The following is a 23691-nucleotide window of genomic DNA, read 5'->3' on the forward strand; positions in this document are numbered from 1 at the left end:
TTGCCAGATTACCTATGTCCTGTGGTCTAAAAGTACCGATAATATAATTTTCGATTCTCTAAAACTTAACAGGTGTATATTGATTATCACATACAGTATTTATTTCACTTAAGAATTTGATTATAATAAGAACTTGTGTAATCAAGGTGCATATATTTGTCTTGTGATCTAAGCGTAATGTATGTTAATATAATTTTAGATTCTCTGAAACCTAACAATATGCTGATTATCGTAATAGTATACAATCTATAATGTGTATTGTGTAGGCCTATTTATAGATGTATGAGTATGTTTTCTATAAATTGCTGTGTACGTATTTTCTTTTCCTTAATGTTCTAACGCATATCAATGAAACTTTGAATATGTTTATTTCGTCCTAATTTTACGTTAAACGTCGAAAATGGCCATAATCTGTCAATTTTACATCATCACAGCGTTAAATTGCGCAGCCGAGACTGTAGGGGCTTGTGTTTGAGAATGTTTGTTCTGTTCGTTTCACTTAATTGCACAACAGTATGAGTTGCGTAACATAGCTAATGAAACAACATTTTTCAGGTGAGACTGCGAAGATTCGTGCATTTTGCTTTTTAGGGGCAAATGTCCTAAATCTGTCACACCACTCCTAGTCCATGCAGTATCACCACCGAAGAGGAGGCAAGGAAAACAAAATACAGATTTTTTTTGTTCACATCCACGTAACCACAAATGCTTAGCGTAAATTTCATTGTTATACTTCCTTACATATATGCACTATTTCGTCTGGATGAAGCTTAAGTAAGATTTAAGTCGGGTAACAGACGACCCTTTAATTTCACTTCATTGCATCAATTTTCTCCGCAAGGGAAAAATAAAATTAATATTCTGTAATTCACACACACTCATGCTTGCACATTTGCACTGGTTAAGTTACGGTATTAAGACGTCACACCAAAGCACACTCAGATATACTGATGGTCAACAATTTTCTAAAACTGGAAAAGAAGTCTCTTTCGTATTTTACGTGCTGTATCAAAAGGATTCTACTCGTGCAATCATTTTGAGTTAAGGCAAATATTAGGTTCTGCTGGAGGCTGGATATATACGTAATAATAAGGCAAAAGAGAATATTAATTTCGTTTGTATTAACTCGATAAGATTCTACAACAATAAGTATGTGAAAAGAAAATAAAAATTTTATCATTAAGTTTCAAGGGAATTGAGAATCCATTTGACGCAGCATTACAATAGCGGTGTGGGAGGAGAGAATAGATCCCTTGTTGCCTGGCTCTGCGACCACTGCAGCGAGATATGGGTTTCAAACAGCGGCAGTTTTCCTCTGCTCCCCTTCACCTCTCTACCACCTGACCAAGCAAGACACACTCTCTATGAGCTGACCACCCTGCAGATCCCAGGACGACTTTGAATGCAGTGTCAATTCCAATACAGTCGACGCGCAAAAAGATTATGCATAAGATAATAGTACATATTCCCGGCCAGATGAAATATAAAGCAATTTACCAATAAAAGCTGTAACAATTCTTCTAAAAATTAAAATAAATATTATTTTTATTTTCCTGTCAAAGCAGGGAGTGCTGCAGCTCCGCAGCTCTTGTGGACGAGCCGCCCCTGCTTAGTAGTATGTTGTTGTTGTTTTCTAATGCCAGGCATTTGACAATAAAGTCATTTGACCTCTTGCACTCCAATATTTTTCAAAGATATTATCATGACTAGCCACTGAAGCACAGATTTTGAGGTGTTCCGAATCCATTTCTTGGTTTGAGTTGCACAAGGGGCAGTTAGGGGACTGATATATTCCAATTCTATGCAGGTGTTTGGCCAAACAATCATGGCCTGTTGCCAATCTAAATGCAGCTACACACGATTTTCGTGGTAAATCGGGAATTAACTGTGGATTTTGATGTAGAGAGTTTCATTTTTTCCCTTGGGATTGAGTTATCAAATTTTGTTTGTTGAAGTCTAAGTATGTAGATTTAATAAATCTCTTCACAGAGTAATATGTAGATTTAGTAACAGGTCTGTTACTAAATCTACGTATTACTATGTGAAGAGATAAAGACTAGTAGTATAAAGACTACCCTTAAATTGGCAAAACTTCATTTCTCACACTAGTTTATTAAACCGTGTCGGACTGTAAAGAAAACAACTATCGCAATGTCCATATTTTATACGTTGTACAATAGATAGATACAGTATAGTAGATATAGACAGATATTGTATAGTATCGTGAAATTTTAATTTTCCTACCATTTTTTTTCTATTACAATATTATAGCATATAGCCTATTAACCTGTTGTATCCTATAAGATACTTTGCGAATTTAAGGGTTAATTAGGGGCTGTGGTGGCTCGTGGGTATTGAATTAAGGGGGGCTGCATACAAAAATAAACCAAGTAACTTACTTTATTTAAAGATTAGTTCCATGCGCCTTATCTTGTAAGTTGTGTTTAAATGAGACAGGCTCATGTTAGTAGATTTACTGGCATTTAAAACAATCCCGCGGACAAAATTCCGGGAGACGCTGATATAACCCTGCTGCCCTGCGAGTGTCGTTAAATAAACCATAATTTAATTTTTTATATGCAGATTTGAACCTTAGAAATATCTAACTGGCGATGTTGTAGTTGGTTGTATAATATATATATATATATATATATATATATATATATATATATATATATATATATATACATATATATATATACATATATATTATATATATATATACATGATACATCAATAAGTGAAAAAAATAACTGAGCCAGAAATTGAATTCAGGATATTCAAGAGTACGCACCAGAGCGCTTGCCTTATTTATTGTGATGTTAGATGTTTTAGATTCCATTATGGTTTGAAAACATTCTAGCAATGGCTCCTTCTTCTCATGAACAACATTTACTGTTCTTATTTTAAATCCATCTTGTTGCCCCAGCTGATAGAATTGTCTTTGAAACACATACAGACTGTATGGAGATCGAGAGAAGAAAGCAGGGATACTGGATAAATTATCAAAAAATATGCGACTCTTTCCATTATGAGATTCAACTGATGGGCACTTAATTTCACATTTCTCCTGAATTGTTAAGGTACTGAACTGAATAGACTGTAAATATTGTACAGAATTAAACATTGTTGAACTTGTTATACTCACAACATTAAAGAAAATGTATTTAAAACTGCGCGCTACTGACAAATGCTGCAAATTTTACAGCGCCTGGAAAAACTGGATTCACGGCAAGGGGCAGCAGGGAGGAGAGGCAAAGCATCCGAGACGAGACTGGCAGCTCCAGGGGAGGAAGTGGCTTCACCCTATAGTCAGTCCTTGTCTCTGGTTTCGCTCTGGCAGCACCAGAGGAGGAAGTGACTTCACTAACGATTGCGTGCATGTCATTGAGAGCGAAATGTTTTTAAAAATTCGAGCTGCTAAATATTGACTGTATAATAAATGTTTTTCACAACATAAAACGAGACAAGAGCCACAAATGTCTGGGGGTGCTGCAGCTCCGCAGCCCCTCTTCGAAACCCGCCCCTGATTAGAGGTCATTAGCACAAAGTTTCGCTCCAAAAAGCGCGTATTGGCTGATCGACTAGCTATGTCTGGTTCTGTATGGCAATAATGTGTTTGATTCGAAGATTTGGCTTAGGTCTACAGTTCGATAATAATATTGTTTTATTTCTTAAATAGTGAATAAAATAGTATTATTCCTCCATATTCAGGGCCAAAACAATTTCACTAAAGACGACCCTGCGCATGCGCAAAACGGCGAGACTGCTGTTTTGCTTGTGTGCGCGCAAGAAGTACGTAAGTACGGAACCAACCCCGGGTCATAAGCTTGAAACGATGGAACCAAAAAGGTGTACTAGAATTCTAGTATGGCCGTCAAATTACCCATAGTTCATCTCTTTTTTCCGGTGTGTTTATCAGCTGTTTTGTTTATATTATTACGATTACAAATTGTTTCGTGTTGTTGTAGATATTTCAAAAGTGTAGTCAAGTTCAGCAGGTATATTTTTTTTATAAATAAACTAATCTGTTCGGCTCAACTGTAGAATATGTCCGTTGATATGTCTCCCCTATGCTTTAACATATCCAACATCCTTCTTGATAAAAGAATATGGAACGGATTGCCATATTTTAGTATGCTATAAAGATAAGTCAACAATTTGAGAGACAAATTCAAGAATTAACTTGCAATCAAAATACATTTCCTTGGACCAAAGGGTAAAAATAAACGTAATTTCTGTATTACCTAAAGTAAAACCGGCTTAAGTACATAGACAAGTCTTCCAAAAGTTAAATAAAAATGAACTCACCCAAATCAGATAATTTCTTCTTGATCAGCATTTTCATATATTTTCTGGAAACCATGAGACATGTTTCAAACCAATCTTGCCACAGCCAGGGTATTTTTGGAATTATCGTAAAAATGTTGACAAAACCATGTTTGGTATTGTTCATCTTCGAAATTTCAGGGAATATAAATAATAAATCGTCTCTCCTTTACACTTGTTGCTGCTACGTTTCCACAAATTATACATTTCTTTAAATCACTATAACTGTATACATCACAAAAATCTATGTATTTCTCAAAGTTAACGGTTCTCTTCCCCACAAACATCGAACAAAGTGAAACTCGAAACTCTCCTGAGAACCACATTCAAATTAATACTGTACCGATAGTCAATTATTCAATTATCATCTATCGAGAAACTCTAATAAATTACCAAATTAATACCAGATTCCGTGGACTAGTGACTCGAAAGAGACGCTCGCGATACACTCACAGTGAGAGAGAGAGAGACCTCTATCTACATTACATTATACTTACAGTATATACTACCAACATTAATTTGATGTGCCCAGACATCCCCATAGTTTCGGTAGAGTTGCGATTTTTTTTTTATCCTTTGTCCTAAATTTTTTGAAATTCATTTCGGGACGTCAATCTGTCCCGAATTTGGACCAATTCATCCCGGTTTCAAGAAATTTTTCAAGAATTTTAGTTGATGAGAAACTAAGATTGGCAACAAAGTACTATGCGCTCCAATTTATGTGTCTTACAGGTAAAGAAAATGAAATCTTGTAGGTTATGTTCAAGCTTACATCGTTGCCATGGCATTGCATAGTGATGGTGATTATTATGTACGTGATGGTTGTGTTATACCACAGTCTAGTATATACAGTCACGAAGAATACGTAGTAAATATGCATCCATAGATAGTTGCTAACCACTAGGATCGCTACTATCGCCTCATCACAGACAATGCGAAATAGTACCGGCACAGTCTATTGTTCCTAGTACTCTCACAACTCAAGCTTCGTGACTGTACATACTAGACTGTGGTTATACTATGAGGTATACCTACCAGTAGGCCCTACTATACAGTTTGATTTCCAGTTAATCTGTGTAGGTCTACCTACATACTCCATGGTACAGAGTGTCCATATGAAACCTTTTTTTTTAGTTGGTTATTTAAAGACGCTGTATCAACTTCGAGATTATTTAGCGTCGATAAGGTTGGTGATAGCGAGATGAGGCCGAGGATTCGCCATAGATTACCTGGCATTCACCTTACGGTTGGGGAAAACCTCGGAAAAAACCCAACCAGGTAATCAACCCAAGCGGGGATCGAACCCTTGTCCGAGCGCAACTTCAGACCGGCAGGCAAATGCCTTAACCGACTGAGCCACACCAATGGCTCATATGAAACCTTTACAACTTCAGATTAAGTAACAAATTATTGAGACATGATACCAGGATGCGGTTTTCTGCATGTTAATCAGAAACAGTCATAAGTTTTTATGGGAATTTTATTGGATTGCTGAAATGCGCTTTTTGGTTGCAGGTGTGAATTTTGGTGAAATCTGACAGTGAGGGCAATGTGGATACCTCAGGAGATGGCACAATGTGTATCCTGGTTGTCGAGACACGATCAGTAAGCCATAGTATGTAAGTCAATTAGTAATGCCGCCATGGAATTGAACTTGCTGTATTCGACTGTCCACAAAGTCTTTACAAGAATTTGAGGCTGTACGCGTACAAAGTTCAGCTACTGCAAGCTTTCCAGCCAGATAATCGTTCACGCTGCACAGCATTTGCTGTCGACCTACTGGCTAGAATTGGCGCAATTCCTCTGGGGACGAATGCGCCTTGCACACGTTCAATGTCCTCCACACTTGTGCTTTGCAACCTAATGCCCTTTTGCTGCAGTACACTCTCAGTCTCTATAAATTTTTGGTGCCCCTCCCAGATTGTTGGCTGTGATGACGGTTCTCTTCCATATTGGGTCTGGACGTGATGTTGCACCTTTGTATCTGATCGTGTCTCGATAAACCAGGATATACATTGTGTCATCTCCTGAGGTATCCACATCTTCTTCACTGTCAGATCTGAGATTTCATCAAAATTCACGCCTGCATGAACCATTCCTGGTCCACCTTTTTTTTTTTTTGGATGGGCTAAAGATCTCTTCCCTTGGGGACAGTACTGAAGCATGGCTTTTGAAAGTCTATTCTGATTCATTTGTTGAACATGGTTTTTCCACTGCAGCTGGTACTTGTTTATAAACTGTGAGACTGGTTGTAACTGAAGTTCTTGCATGATATCCTCATTTCTTTTGTGGTCCAAGCAACTATATCCTAGTGTTGCTCTCATAAATTTCATTTCACATGCCGTTATTCTGCTGATATCCGTACTGCTCATTGTTCATGCTTCACTTTCCGTAACATAGTACAGGTCTAGTTGAGGTTTTATACAAACATATTCTTGTACTAGGGAAGGCTTCATAATTTTGTTAATTTGTTCCCATTGTTTTATTACCGGTATAAGTTATTTGCAAATTTTAGAAGTTATATCTGTTTCACCAAAAAATGTTAAATTATAGCCAAGATACCGGTACATAAACTTATTTACTCTTTCTATTAATTTGTTGTTTAAGCAAATTTTGCTTGTGACCAGGTATTTCCCACGAAATGCCATGGCTTTTGTTTTTCCAATATTGATTTCTATGTCGTATTTTGCGCTGATCATATTTAGATTATGCACTGAATACTGAAGCTCATCTTCATTGCATGCAACTAGGGCTAAATCATCAGCAAAGAGTAGACTATCAAACTGTAAATTTCGACTGATAGAAATTGAATCATGATGCATCTGTTTCCAATCTTTAATGATTTTGTTCATATATATATTTAAAATATATTTTATTTAATACGTACTTTCTGCCTCTGATTGAGGTTCTGGTTGCTAGGAACTGGCCATCCTGTCCCATTATTTCCTGACCTAGTTGCCTCATAAGTGGTGCCTTGTAGGTATCACATGAGAGGTTCAGACCTGTCTTTGGACAGTTAACTAAACAACAACATACTTTAAAAAATAACCGCTCATTTTTTTGTTGTTGAAAATAACCTGTTATCAGGTGAAACTTGTAAGAAAAAATAACTGGTAATTAACAGATTACCAAATAACCAGTTCATCCTTATTGTACACATGTTTACATGAACTTTTTAACTCAGAATACCAGTAGTTCATATTGCCACCACCTAAAATATTAACTATTCCATCTGGATCGCCCTGTATATAAACAGCATTGCTATAAGTTGTTTGTTTTTGTTATCATTTATCTATTTAATGTGAATTAATTCAAAGAAGACTGAACATAATTAATATTGAACACTTTATTATTTGTTGTATGTTACAGATTTCCAATGAAACTCCCAGGTGTGTTAAAAATGGATAGTAGCTGTAAGAAGAAAGAACTGGAAATCAACACAGTACAGTTATGCAATGAGCATTTTTCAGAGGAATGTTACCTTTTTGGGGAGAGAGAAAAAAAAACTGAAATGAACCATTGCTAAAAGATAATGCAGTTCCAAAAAGTTCAAATTTTCCTAAATATTTATTCCAGACACCTAAAAGGAAAAAACATAAATGTATCAGCATTTGCCACAAAAGGTATTTATTTGTTTGTTTCTCATTTACTTACTCAGTTACGGTACTTACTCACTCAGTTACTTATCCAGTTACACAGGCATTCATTTATTTATAATAGATCACTCAATGATCAAAAGCATGAGCTGTAATATTTTGTTTTACTTTTCAGCATGAAAAAAATAGTCCATAATGTCAATACCACTGAAGACAGCAATAGGAGTGACACTTTAGTCATTCTGGTTAATTAACTTGTTTTGTATTATACATATAGCTCAACTGATGAATGATTGTTTGCATTTGTAAATTTAATAATCTGATTGGCTATGTATTGTATATTTTTAGTAGAGCCATCGATGTAGCTCAGTCGGCAGACTCGCTGGGCTGCTGATCCGGAGCTGCGTTCAGGCTTGGGTGGATCCCCCTTTGGTCTCATTGAATGGTTTCTTCCTAGGTTTTCCCCAGCCGTGGGACTGAAGCCGGATGGTCTATGACGAGTCCTCGGCATCACTTCATTTCACCCCTTTGATTTGATTACCTAGTTGGGTTTTTCCGAGGTTTTCCCCAACCAAAAGGCAAATGCTGGGTAGTCTTTTGGCGAATCCTCGGACCTCACCTCATCTCACTACATCTCGCCAAAATATTGTAAAAAATTGCACAAAATTGTAGAAAATTACTAAATTGTAAAACTGTGAAAATTGTAAAATATTGTAAAAATTGTAATTGTAATATGTTGACTTGTTCCGCATCTTAAAGCTTCATTGCTCATGTAAGATCTATGGAATAAAATAAATGAATGAATGAACATAATCATCAAGCAAATTAGCATTAAAAAGAAACACTAAGATCTTATAACAGAAGCTTAGAAGAAGAAATACTGTACGAAAATAAGTAACATGGAGTTATGCATTCATAGCTTCTATCAAACAGACATAGGAAGACTTAAAAACCCATCCGTTTTATATGAATCACTCTTTATATGCATGTTGGATTTATGCTGACAATTGCACTGCACTGTTTGGCACTCCTTTAAAAAAACCATGGCTGGCCACTTTATGTTTCTGTAAGTGTACAGTGTACGAAAAATGACACTTGCATGACACTGTTTACTTGGTAATGCAGTACTAGTATATACACAGAAAGTAAAACGAGACAATATTTCAAAACACATTTATTGTAGCTATCAAGTAATAAATATGTACAAATATTATTACATTTCCATAATGACAAATAAAAATAAAACCTTTATTTGATACAAACATTTTAAATTCCATATCAGAATCCATCCTTGCATTTATTCTCGAAGTAGACGAAATAACATCTTTGTTTCCATATAAGAAAGTCACTTTTTGTAAACTAAAAAACTCGAACTTGTTATGGAATTCTAATGTGGCTGCCACACTATTCCTCTGAAACTCTGTAATTCAGTTTGTACAGTACACATAAAAAAAAACGCAAAAACTCTACTAACAGTACAAATGAAACACACATTTTAACTTCTGAAGATAAACTGTAGCCAGATGTGTATACAGTTATATATACACATTCAGTACATAATGGAAAAAGCACAATACCAATCTCTAATAAGGGACTGAAATTAAATTGTTAATATGGAAATTATTTCTTTCCCATGGAATGAGTATCAAAGTAACTTACATTCATGTATGCATATATTGTTTTTCAACTAATTTTATACCTATCAAACTTTCAATAAATGTATTTAAAGTATTTTTTTTTTGTGTAAAATAAAAAAAATAACAATAATAGGAGAATAATATATATACGAGAACTAAGAATAAAGCAACTAATATATGTTGGCATTCTTTCTCGATTAGCTTGAATTGGTGACCTACACAAGGTGACACTAGTAATGTTTGAGCTCTGAATTGCAGGATAACACCTTATTTCAATTAATTAAAAAAAAAGATGGAAACTCTCATGTTGCAGATTAATAGATCTCAGAATTCTGAGTCACTCATTTTAAACCCATGTAACACCACTGAGTTACAATCCCACAAAAGAGCACAACTTCTTGACAACTGTAGCCCGAAAGTACCGGATCATATTGGAATAAAATTTATGTAGCAAGACAATTTGTACCAGTCACTTCCATTACTATGAAACAGTCTTAAATGATTTATGCCTGCTCATTGAAATTTCAAGTCACATTTTATTGTAGCAATTCATGGATATGCAAAAAAATTATATCTGATAAATGTGTGTTCAACTTAGAGTAGTACATACTACTCCACTATCAACACACTTTCACATTGTAGACCATGATGCTACTTGCCATGACCATTGTTGCTTTCCTGCCCACGGTCATCAGCTGAAAGGTTGTCAAACAGATCGTGCTCCCAATGGGGTGAACTCGGCCTAGTGGTATACCCTGCAACCAGAGCCCAGTAATCTATTAGCGAATGCTTGTTTCATATTCCTTAAAAAAGCCGAGAAATCCTACAAAGTAACCTTACTATCAAACAAGATGGTAACTTGCCTACTATCTGGCAAGATGATAATTTTATTTTGGGCTCAATAGATCTGTACTGAATAAAATACTGCGTATGTTTTCAATGTATCAAATGCTCAAACCAAATATACACTACTATTATAGTCCCGTCGCTCTAATTTCCAGCAGCCAATTGCGTTGCAGGTCGACTACATTTAAACATGTGCATCTTGTGATTCACTGATTCATTTCTTAAGGCTCGATAAATACTTAATATAATCGCCCGCCATTTTAGCTCTTTCGTTGGCGTTCGCAGAAAGCACACGAAGACGTTATTTGCCGCTCAATTATTTGCTGAATTACACATTGCGTTTGATTTATTATCATAGGAGCTACGACATGATGTTTAACGGTGTGGCAAATAGATTCCTCGTATGGTAGCTCGGCAACGTAAGAACAAAAATGGCGAATGATACTACCTACCTAGACTTTATAGAGCCTTCACTTTCTAAGACGTAAGCAAAGAGGCAGAGTCACGCCGGAAATAACAGTGTCGGGACTATAATTTCTAATATGAACACAACTGCAAACCTAACACACAATAGATCACCAATACTCCACTATTAACGTTTGGTTGGGAACTTCTTTTTTCTGTTTAATCTTTCCAACCATAATTTAAATGTGATATAATTATCTCTCTCAGCTCGTAGAAATAAACTTATTGCCTATATGGCACAAGTGAAACAATAAGAGAGGTAAAAAGCACAATTTATAACACGTGGAAAAAAAAAGACCAGTACTATACACACTAATGTCCACTTAATGGATTACAATCATTCCTTCATTCGATATTTGTCCGACTGAGGAAAAAAAATCTACAGCTTTTAGCAAGTGTCGAATATATAAGATACGTGGTCACATAGAGAAGATCCACACTTTCTCAATCAGCAATATTATTGAGTGACAAAACTAGTATTTGTATACACATTTATTTTGGACTATTTTAATTGATCTGTGATTTTTTAATAACTCCTAAAATTTGATAAAGTCATTTGTATAAAAGTAAGTAAACCATATGGGAAATTCGATGATATTACATAAAGTCAAGATTATTTATGACAACCTACATAATCTTCTGCTAGTTTATACAAAAAAACAAAATTCCCAAATAAATATTAATTCTCTTATCTCCGATCCAATAACTTTGTAACTTATTACATGAACTTTATACAGTATAACCTCGTTAATGTGACCTTACAGAGTTAAAACCGGGACAATGCTTTAGATGGGAAATGATTTATGAAATGGGGAAAATAATTTAGACATTACTTCATAGGAAAATGCAAATAAGAGCTCATTTCATAAAAAAAAAGTTTGTTCAAATCTAGTCTTTCAGGTGAAGCTCCCTGTAAAGCAGATTTGAATAATTTCAAGGGAAAAATTGTTCCGGGGCCAGGTATCGATCCCAGGACCTCTGGTTGAACGTACCACCGCTCTACCACTGAGCTACCCGGGAACTCCACCCGACACCACAATTCCAAGTCACACAGAGATTGTGTGCACTCGTTGTGGGTCTCTGGCGTTCCGTCAGCCCACGCGAGGTGTGTGGATATAAGGGAAAAGTTGAGACGGTGTTGGGTGGAGTTCCCAGGAGCTCAGTGGTAGAGCGCTGGTACGTTCAACCAGAGGTCCCGGGATCGATACCCAGCCCCGGAACAATTTTTCCCTTGAAATTATTCAAAAAGTTTGTTGTTTGCCGTGTATTTCTACTGCTATTTTGAATGATAATATTCTCTATGCGATTCAAGTAACTACAGATAACTTCACTTGACACACCGCTAGAAGCAATACTAATGTAATTTTTCACTTATAGACAGAGATTTCCATTTTGCACTACCAAACTTAATGCACACTCCATAGAATTCAAAGGATGATTAAATTTTATAGAAAGAACAGGAATGTATTGACAAGGAGTCTTTTGAGAGTTAAAATCTTTTCATACAAAGGAAAGTACTGGTAAATACAACTTCTTACAGTACTGACCAGAGGATTTTTGTAGGTAGAGGGTGAAATTACTTTCTTGCACCCGTGGTGCAATGTCCCTCAGAACAGTGAAAGCAACATATTTCGTTATCATGCTTTTAAAACATAAGTTTCGCAATTTTTTGCTCATTTCCGATTCGAACGCTACAAGCGGTATTTGGAAACATTACAAGAGAGTAAAATTATGCAGGATTATATATGAAATGTCCAGGGACTGTATAAAAAAAAGAGTGTAATGAACGGGATAACATTATAAGCAGGAGCTTATTAACGAGGTTTTATTGCATTTCGTAGCTACTATTTAAATTTGATTGAACCATCATCTTGAAAGGCAGCGTTTGATAAGAATGAATGTGAAATCTTTCCAGAAACTTTCGGCACAGAAAGGGCAGAGTTTACTATGATTGAAAAAGTAATCTTTTAACAGAATACATATAAATAAAAAGTGACGTGGATCCTGGGATTCATAGGATCCATGTAATAGCGTGAAACGTTTATGCTCTCAGTTGGGTGTTAATGTGATGTATGATTGGGAATGAAATAAATTTGATGCATTTTATGTGTTGCACCACTAGCATTATTAGTCTATTAATGCTTTTTTTTTTTCCTTTATTTCTTCACTGAATATATACCAAATATGTACAAGTATTTACAATGGAATTACTGTGTTTCATCTGAACTGGTTAATTGGAGAACCGTTAATATGAGTCTATGATAAGAGAAATATAATTCACGCAAGAAAATAAGTCTATCTCTCTAGCAAACACCATGCAAGAGTCTGTTACGTTGCTCAAGTAATGTCAGATGTTGAAACTTTCGTAACACTTTGTTCAATTGACCCTACAGCATAAATGTTTCACATTTAAAAATTTTAACAACGTAAACAGAACATCAAAATTATCATATCCACTACATTATTTTTCTGTTGTAATTTCAAAAAGCATTATCAATACAGAGAAATGTAAATGTGATAATCTGCAATGACTAAAATGAGTGAACAAAAAGATCTTAGTTTCAACAACAGCTGCAACTTCCAACAATCTCAGTTTTCTTTTGAACTACATGCAAAACTTTGAGAAGGTATATTTTTCTGAAAACTGGAAAAAGTTCTTCAGAAATTTCTACAGATATTCACTGAGGAAATGATGCCAACACCAAGGAAAATGTATTTGAGGATCTGCTTTAGAAGTTCTTTACAAGATTGTGTCAAAACTGATAGGAGAACAATTTGTTCTCATAGAAGAAATCTTCAACTTTACAATATATTACATAGCCAACTTCGTGTCATTGGAACTATGGAAGCAAGTTAAACAAATTAGAAGGAATGCTTCGTCAGTAGCTCATGTAAATTATTCACGAAATTCCTTCCTTACACAGAGAGTCAAATCTAAGTTACTGGCATTCTTATTGAGTCATGAGGTTGCTCTTTGATAGGCGGTGCATTGGGTTTTCCCAGTTAGTTGTTTACTCTAAGCCTGGTACAGGAGACATACGTGCATCTTCTTCCTTGTTAATTGCTTGCAGTAAGCCGGCAACACATCCACCACAGTGGAGTAATGTTAGCATGTCCGACTGTGAAACAAGACGGCTTAGATTGAAATTCCGGTTGGGACAAGTTACCTGGTTTGGGTTTTCCCTCAACCAATTCAATTCAACATCATTTATAGTCTTTCAATAGTTTCAGGTTAGTCAGAGATGCAACAAATGTAGTACCATGATTTGCATACAGATGGCATTTACCTGAGGGAGCTGTATGAGCCCCTGGGAATGGAGGAGCCTTCAAAGTGGACTCTTGTCGAACCTGGGTGATGTGCAAATGAATTGACAGATGACATCAAAATAGTGAATCATGATACCTACAATCATATGATCTTCAGATCAATATACAGGGTGATTCAAAACCTCTGCGACAAATTCTGAGGAGTGACAGGAACCCTTTATGTTAAACAACCTATGTCTTTTGACGCGTTGTTTCGAAGTTACCGTTGAAAATGTTTTTGCGCGGGCATACGTCAATGTATGCGAATATGTGCACCCCTGTTTGTTTGTTTGTTTGTTTGTTGAGATGTTTGTAAGAGAAGAGAAGGGTTGTTGTTTGTTTACATTTAATGTTCAATACCTTTTCCTTTCAGTTCAGTGTAATCATCAATTGAGAATGGATGTCTACGCGGTCTTCCACCAATGCACCGGGGACAAAGAGACCCATTGTCTCGAAGGTGCTGATAAAGTCGAGCAAACAGTGTGTGGTGAGGGTGATTTCTGTTTTGAAACTGTTATGGGTACATGTGGAGAGCTCTTCTTCCGTTTCCGCGAGCTTCCCCATAACACATACCATGTCGGCTAACTCAGGAAAAGTGTAGATAATATCCATTCTCAATTGATGATTAGACTGAACTGAAAGGAAAAGGTATTGAACATTAAATGTAAACAAACAACAACAACCTTCTCGTCTCTTACAAACATCTAAAGAAACAAACAGGGGTGCACACATTCGCATACATTGAAGTACACCCTTGCAAAAACATTTTCAATGTTAACTTCGAAATGACGCGTCAAAAGACATAAGTTATTTAACAAAAAGGGTTCCTTATTGTTAGATCTATCACCCTCTCAGAGTTTGTCGCAGAGGTTTTGAATCACCCTGTAGAATGCAGTAGGAATGTAGTACTGTGACTTGCATATAGCTAGAATCGTTCTGAGGAAGCTGTCCAAGTGGGGCAGAGATCAGACCAGGGTGGGTTAGATGAATTGATAGATGGCACCAAACAGTGAATCACAATACTGACAAGAATGCAGTCCTGCGGATTTCAATAATCATCGCATAAAAATGTAGTGTAAGCCCTCAGGTCCTCGTCAGCAAGAAGAAAAAAAAAGTTGGCACTCTGTACTGTCAATCTCCGTTAGTTGTCTGAACTGTATTGAGAAAGACGTATGTTTAATTATAATCAGTAATGATGAGCAGAATCGAATAATTTATTCAAATAAAAGTTCTCGAGTACTTTTATAATTCAAATAACAATTTGATTACTCACCGGCAAGTTCTCACTTCTCAGTTCTCTTATTCAACATCCAGCATGACAGCAATAATGATGACAGTTACAGCAATGTACTGTGCAAGCGCAGGAGTTTATAATTTTGTATCATTCTAATCACATTCTGTAACTATCTGCAACTTCCGATAAAGATGTTGTATTCCTGCATTCCGTAATTAGACAAGAGAAAAAAAGAGGAGAGAGGTGAGTCAGAGAAAGATAATCTGGAGTAAGTCTTTATTGCACGCAACTACCTCATGTTTGTAGGCGAGGTTAGCTGAATGTACACAATTGATGAGCAATCAGATTTCTAGAGAACTTCTCTATACCATTTCTTTCTGTTCTCATTCTTGCAGCATCTACCATCTGAGCAAAGTATTCGAATACTAAGAATAATTCGTAGTTTTTATTTGAATACTCCTATCACTAATACTTGGATACACAGTACAACAATGCATTTTCCTCACTGAAACATGGACATTATAGCCATCGATCGCCGGAATCAAAGAAGCCTCATTCTTGACCCCATTGCCCGTTTTGAGAAGGATGATCAACAAGCCAATAACGTTAACAATGAAAAGAAGTCTATTTACAACCCATGTATTCCTCACTTCAGTGAGAGATACAAAATGAATATTAATACATGGGAAGTGAAAGGACTTCTTTTTGGCGCTAGGGGAACTTCATTTAAGTTAACCAAAACCATTCTCCTTTCTCTTAAATTTTCTTATGAGGACATTAACAAAATTTGTCTAATGGTATTCAGAGATTCATTATCCATTTTACACAATCACTGGTATAATACTATGTAATTTTTTTTACTTCATTTCATTACTCTTCCATGTATTTTCATCTCATGTTTCTCCGAAATCAAATTGTACTTTATTTTTAAATTTATCATTGTTCCATATTCTCTCCGCAATCATATTGTATTTTTTAATTTAACCTCTGCTTTGTATTCTGGATCCTAGTGGTCAGCCGTAGATGTCGGCCAGATGTCCCAAATTGTGGAATTTGTGTGTAATGAAGATGTTGTATGAGTTGTGTTTACACATGTTTCGGCGGCATTTTTCAAAGGCCACACAACGAATGAAACAGTGTGTTAAATTATTAAATAAGTGGGGGAAACAGGTTCCATTCTCGATAAGAAGAGTCACTGTTCAAAGCATAAACACAACTCAAGAGTCGTTATACTGTGTATCAACTATATGTCTTTCTCAATTCAGTTCAAACAACTCACTAATGGAAGATGGCAATGCAAAGTACCTGCAGAATTGTGTCGCCAGCTTAATGCAAACAATGAATAATGAAAACTTATGCAACCCAGATGAAACAACCAACCAGGAAAATCCAATGAAGTGCCTGTCAGAAAGCAACCTCGTGTTCAATAAGAATTCTGGTAACTTAGGCTTGGCTCACTCTGTATTCCGGCCAGAGGGTCTACATCATGATGACATTCTAATTTTCTTCACTAATGTGCTTAATTAGGGAGGCTGCTAGAGCAATGAAAGTTTTGTTTCTGAATATGACTGAGGCACAGAATTGCAGAAAAGATAAGAATAATTACATCCATAAGTAGAAAAATTTATTTCTAATACTGTACCAAGAAGATTTACCTAAGTCTCCCTCCTAAACCTGAAGTGAAAAGGAGGTTAACACTATGCCAAAAAATGAAGTACCAGTAACTTAAATTCGTGAAGTGAAGCAGTCCCTGTGCTGTTTACAACTCAGGACCATTTTCGCATTTTTAGCAGGGCATTATGATGTGCTACCAGAGACAATTATGAAGCTGAAAAAGAGGGGTCACTCTTGCAGCATTCAAGAAAGTCTTTGCAGAATCTTATGCCAGCTGAAGTGAGAGGAGAAAAGAGGTCGGCTGTTAGTTAATAATATCAAACATGTGTTAAATTCTACTGAAGACACAGAAAAAATTAAAACAATCTGTGATATTGTTATGGGTGCAAAGACGAATATGTTCCTTCAACAACACTCGTGTTTCAGATTTGCTCCAACCACTTCAAAGCAGAAAGATCATTCTATATTATGAAAATCATTCTCTTAAATGAACAGCTACATTTGAATACTGACAACTTGATGAAATGAGTTGTGATTGTGTGTAATCAATAAAATAACGAAGAGGATGATTGTCAGTTCTTTCAATATGATTTTAAATTACTGTGAATAAAAAATGCAAATAATTTAAGGTACAGTCACACGTTGCTATATTTTGCTGCACAGCTTTTCTACTGCAACTGCAAAAGATGCACATCATATTCACATATAACATAAAAAATAGTATGCAGCACACTGCTCTTTGTGCTGAGCAACCTGAGAGCTACAAAAATTGCGACATGCAGTTGTGAAGCTCGTCACATACAAGCACTACTTTTGCGGCTGCAACTGTTTATTATTCAAGTCATCTTGTACTTATGTTCGCAATAGGTTTCCAGATGATTAAATGCAAGCAACAATTTCATTATCAGCTGTTTTAACATGGAGAACAATGTGGAGTTCTTCAAGAATTACGAAAAGAGGGATGAATTATCGTTTCACATAAAATATTTGCAAGTGTCAATAAGATTTTTTCTTTACTGTCTTTACAGCATTGGGCCCGAAAAGTGTGCAAGTTATTTTTAACATTGTCTTCTGAAATTCGCATTGCACTAGTCATTTTGAAGCTCGACCACCTTTTATTCACTTACATAAGCACTCTCTAGGTTCATGCAGATCTATTATTTATTTTTCTGTACTAATGAGTATTGGGCAGCTAGGTAGCTCAGTTGGTAGAGCAGCTGGCTATTGACTGGAAGGTCCGGGGTTTGATTCTGATTGGTGACGGGAATTTGTAACAAAACTTCCAGAACAGCCCCGAGGTTCACTCAGCCTCATATCAAACTGAGCATCACACCACATCATTCAAAGAATGCATGAACCTCATCCTCTATGTCCCCATGTTCCTCATGACTAGGGGGCAGATGTTGATGAAAAGTCATCTTATTTTTCACATTAGGATGATGCCTATTAATATATAAATCTTTTCTATATTAATATCAACGTAAAAAATTAATTTCTTATATTGCATTTTTTGACGTTTCTGAATAGGTCATTTTTTACATTTTTTCGGCATATTTTGGTTATTTTTAATATTCTGAAGAACTTTTAGATCATTTGAATGCATTTTACTTCCTTCTTTACATATAGGCTTGTTAAATCTTTTTCTAAGCAAACAGATCAGTAGTAGGCCCTACTAGTAATTACCTACTGAATAACAGTCAAGTTTGAATTTTATAGTTTGGAACAAACTCTAAAGTCCATCCCTCATTTCACTGAAGGTTTCACCTCACACAAGAGAAGTAATATAAGATGCTTGAGAACGGCTTAGTTTAAGTGAGGGCTTTGACCGCTACTGTTCTTTGTTGGTACGAGGATGTCTTTAGAATTTATGTTTGGAAGAGGGGAAATTTTCACAGTTTCCTGCACATTAAGATGTTGTGTCCCCAATATGGTTTGGATGGGATGTACTATAGTAGACAGTATTTTTAACACAAAGATTGCAAGAATGCACTTTGCGCCCACATTATTATTTATTTATTTTTTTTTTTTTGTCATTTGCACTCCTTATCTGGAAAGTCTGGTAACAAAAGTGAAAAGCAAAGGAGACGAAGAATGAAGGCACTGACATGGACGACCCCTGATTGAAACACATTATAAAGCCTCATTAATAGTTTACCCTTAAAACTTCCATTTTGTTGCATGCCTTTTCTTTATTGTACAATAAGTCAGATTCCAGGAAGTTACCTCCTCTCCGACAGTCATTGAAACAAGGTGACTAATTTTTAAGAAGTTGTGGTGCGAGTACGGTGAAAAATATTTAAATGTCATTTTTCCATTATTTTAAGGGCATTTTATTGATCATTTTAAGTAGATTTTTAGGTCATCAACATTTGCCCCCTACTCATGACATATATGGGAGTACCTTTACCTATCTTTTAATGAGTATTAAAGGTTGACATTTTAATATACATACTTCAATAACAACCAATAATACTATTCTCATACAATGTTCGCAACAATCCTGTTTGAAATCGAAGATCTCCCTGGAAAAAGAATGTAACATCTTAAAATATGTGATGTAGGTGGAAAAAGTAATTTTAAAGCATTTATTTATAACAATAAATTATTGCATTCAATGGTTGAATAAACTTATAGCCTTGTTTAGTTAAATGTTGTGTAAGTAAATATAGGCCTAATAAAATATGCCCACGAAATCATTTTCCTATCTCCTGAAACACGAATTACAGTTTGTTATTATTCCGGGAAGGTCTTCAATTATGCTATGAACTGTTGAAAATACTGTATTATCGTATATACCCTGTCTACACTGTACATTTAGAAACTCACGTTGAACACTAAAATATACAGAAACAATACAAAATATTAATGGCATACTTGGATGACAACACTGTTTGCAACCACTGCAAAAGTTTCGGCAAAATCAATATTTTAAAAAATGCTCCAGCTGCAACCCTGGGATCCTGTTCACACATTGCTGTGCACAGCAATAAAAAGTTGCCAACAAATGGTTCAGTAGCCACTTCTTTTTGAGTTACACAGTATTTTGCATTGCAATGCTGCAAAAGTAGCAACGTGTAATCATACCTTTATACTGTACCTTTTACATATGTTTGATATTTCTAATGTCTAACCTGTTTCTTTACAGTCCATTTCCCACGGTTAAAGTATTTATTTGCTTACATATTTCGACCATAGTAAATGCCTGAACTTCAAGGATCTACTTATGATTCAAATATTCACCAAGATGAATTACACAAAAAGCCAAGATTCACTTCATTATATATCCCATTCTTTTCAAAATAGTTATGTCACAATACATATAATCTGTACAATGGTACGATTATGCTCACTACTGTCACAATGAGTCAACAGGTCAACTGTTTCCATGTCATTTAATAGAGACATTTTGTAATTCAGTGCCTTAAATAGGTAATATCGAGGCACACAATATGAATCTGGATTGGATGTCTATGTGAGAAATAAAATGAAGTATAAAATCCTACTACAATAATTCTTTTGACAATTAATGTTACTTTGTTCTTTCCTGAAACTGTACTGAATGACATACCATAATAGAATTTTTAAAATTAAGTTATGGTATATTTAACGACGCTCGCAACTGCAGAGGTTATATCAGCATCGCCGGTGTGCCAGAATTTTGTCCCGCAGGAGTTCTTTTACATGCCAGTAAATCTACTGACATGAGCCTGTCACATTTAAACACACTTAAATGTCATCGACCTGGGCCAGGATCGAACCCGCAACCTCGAGCATAGAAGGCCAGCGCTATACCAACTACGCTATCCAGGTCGACCCGTAATAGAATGAAGATGATTGAGTTCATATGTAAGAGAGTGAGAGAGAAAAAAAGATAATAAATCTAAGAAGAAACACTATTACTTCTAAAGAATAAACTTGGTCTATAAAACGTTTCACAGTTATATTCTTAAGACAAAAAAAACTGTAGAATTCCATCATAAAATAAATTTAAAACTCCATAACAAAAACGAGATTTCAATACATATTAAATCATGCTACATAAAAAGTTTATCTTGACACTGACTGCAAGTTTTTTGTTAAAGATTACTTTGTCTCTACACAGTTACCCCAAATAAAATTTTGAAATATTACTAACCCATGTAAGAGTCCAGATCTATTACCAATATCTTGGTAAAAGCGTAAGGTTGTGTGAACTGAAGAAAGAAGTAGTACAGATGTCTGAAAATTACTTTAATATATTACGACATATCAATTTGTACACTGATTACTAGACATCATTCAAATGCAGGATCAGAAGTACAGATTTCAAAATATCATGATTACTGTGTCACAGGTAAGTTCTGGGAACTTGGAAAACACAACTGCAATCATAATTTTATGAAAGAATCTTGATTGATAGCTTCAATTATCAATTTCTCTGTATATGAAACACATTTCCTAGATGGTAAGAAAATGAAACTGTATGAACGAAATGTAGATTAGAAGCACCAACAAGTGTTCTGTTATGTGCAATGTCCTTCAAACTGTTGTCACTTTGAGTTCCGATTGGTGAAGCTTATAAATGTACCTGGAGCAGAATCTCAAAAACAAACCCTTTGTCGACTATAAAAACTGTTCTTTCATTAACATTTGATGAGGGAGGGAGATTCCTGTCATCATCAGTACATATTGAAAAATCCTCCTGTAACAAGTGATGAACTCAATAGCACCTAGTATAAGCAACCTTATCACATGGCTTGATTACACAGCAATCAATAAAGAAACTAAATCAACATACTATGCAATTGAATTTGTGACTAGATGCTTGTAATTTTAACACCTAAAATGGAGGAAGGTTAAAAAAAAAATGAGAATGATTTCAGATTTCATTACTGGTTAAGTCATCATCCTGAAGAGACATACTTTCACAAATACAAGTTCCATGATCCATTTCAAATTGCAACCAGTAGTAAGTATTTAATTTTATTTCAATGTAATAATTAAATTTAATTAATGAAATTGTTTCCACACAATTAATGATTGCCTAATTACATTCTACAAACTAACTATAATTAAGCTATTTACAGCTCTCATGACAATCTAATGGACTTGTTCCATTCTAGTAACATGAAATTATGTACAATTTATACACTTATTAATATTTTCAGATATCCAAGGTAAATTAACTTTAAGTAACAATGCAATATATCTAAGGAAAAGAAGAATAGTCAAATTTTCAGTCTTATTCTTGACAAAGGCACCCAGTGTTACATTGCCAATTATATAGAAAATATCAATTTCATACCATCGATAATAACAAGGCAAATTATTTTACAACGATGCCTAACTTCCATGTACTCCACTCATAAAAGGGTTTCATCTTTATAACAGTAACAAGTATAAAATGAATATACTAATGAATCTGTATGTTTGTCATATGTAAAGGTCAATTTACTTCATAAACAGGATGCTACAGAGTACATGAAACCTAAGATAACTTCTGGTATGTTTATTTATTAGTCACTTGCAGTAAGAATACTAGAAAGATTTATATGGAAAACTCTTTAATGATAAAGACTAAGTGTATGCACACATGCGTGCATGCATGTTTTAATTCATTATTTTACAAAGTCTTTTACCCAAAAGAATAGTAACTACCTTTATCCTGAATAAGTATACAGATCTATATTGACGATTATCATGATAACATTAATGACAGATACAGATGAACTTGGTTATAGCAACCATAGTTAGTGGCAACACTTCAGCTACAGCAACAGTTTTAAAGTAGTATTGTTTTTAACTGTATTATTTTTATAGTGACAAATTTTTAATAAGCAACTCGTTTATAGCGACATATAACAACACTATAAACTCTCTAAGAATTCTATGTACATGAAACCGAGAATGTCACCGAGAAGAATTTGCAAATAGGTGGCACATCATTTGTAACAAATACCATTTTCAGTTACTGTGACAAAAGCATTTCACGGTCCAAGAAATGAAATTCTAAGAAGAGGGGGTGGAATATAAGATAAATCACTTCATTTGCATTACGTTTCACTGTATTCATCCGTGAGTATAACATAGGTCACACTCTTTCTTCTGTCATGGCTAGGGTTGCCAATTTTTTTTTAAAGAAAATACAGGAGATTAAGGAATCGACAAAATTTCACATATAAAATTGACAAATTATTCTGTTCAGTTACTAAAAAACAACTTTATTCTACACTTCGGCAGGTAAGCTAAATTAAGATTATTTTGATGCACATTTTGTCGAAGTTGATTGCAGTTTTCAGCTCTGATTTGATTAGATTTGTTGTGCTCCTGTTTCGGATATCTGTCCAATTGTTCACGAGGTATGAGCATTACTACTTGGTGTGCTTAAGGGGACACTCAACTTAAAAATTAGAGAAAAAGTGTCATAGAAATGAAAAATTTAATTTCTACACTAATTTACGTGACAGAATTAAATCAATTGCAGAATTCTTCCCCTATTCATTGAGAAGTCACAGTCAAATGCACAAAGCCAAAAAATAAAAAAATGATAACTAAAAGTGATATTTCAATTGATGATTGATTAAAAATTGAAATATTTTTCATTTTTAAAAGTATTGGATCTAATGAGCTGAGATTTTGCATGTTACTTTCCATGTGTATATTAAACTTTTTCTCCAAATTTGAA

The 23691-nt window shown here is 35.1% G+C and overlaps 1 protein-coding gene across 8 annotated transcripts in view; it reads right to left on the bottom strand.

Moving 5' to 3' along the window:
- Positions 1-9084: 9084 nt before the first annotated feature.
- The window catches only part of LOC138700248 (zinc finger CCCH domain-containing protein 13-like), a 117124-nt gene continuing 102517 nt past the window's right edge, over positions 9085-23691 (bottom strand). For 7 of the 8 annotated variants that reach the window (XM_069826735.1, XM_069826732.1, XM_069826731.1 and 4 more), the window contains one exon: positions 9085-10317. In XM_069826735.1, coding sequence (XP_069682836.1) covers positions 10214-10317 — 104 coding nt within the window. In that variant the 3' untranslated portion in view covers positions 9085-10213. Of the gene's footprint in view, positions 10318-19320; positions 21709-23691 lie in introns of those variants that run through there. The other variant, XM_069826736.1, reaches the window with a different exon arrangement.

Source organism: Periplaneta americana, chromosome 5 (genome assembly GCF_040183065.1).
Source record: "Periplaneta americana isolate PAMFEO1 chromosome 5, P.americana_PAMFEO1_priV1, whole genome shotgun sequence".
Classification (NCBI taxonomy): Eukaryota; Metazoa; Arthropoda; class Insecta; order Blattodea; family Blattidae; genus Periplaneta; species Periplaneta americana.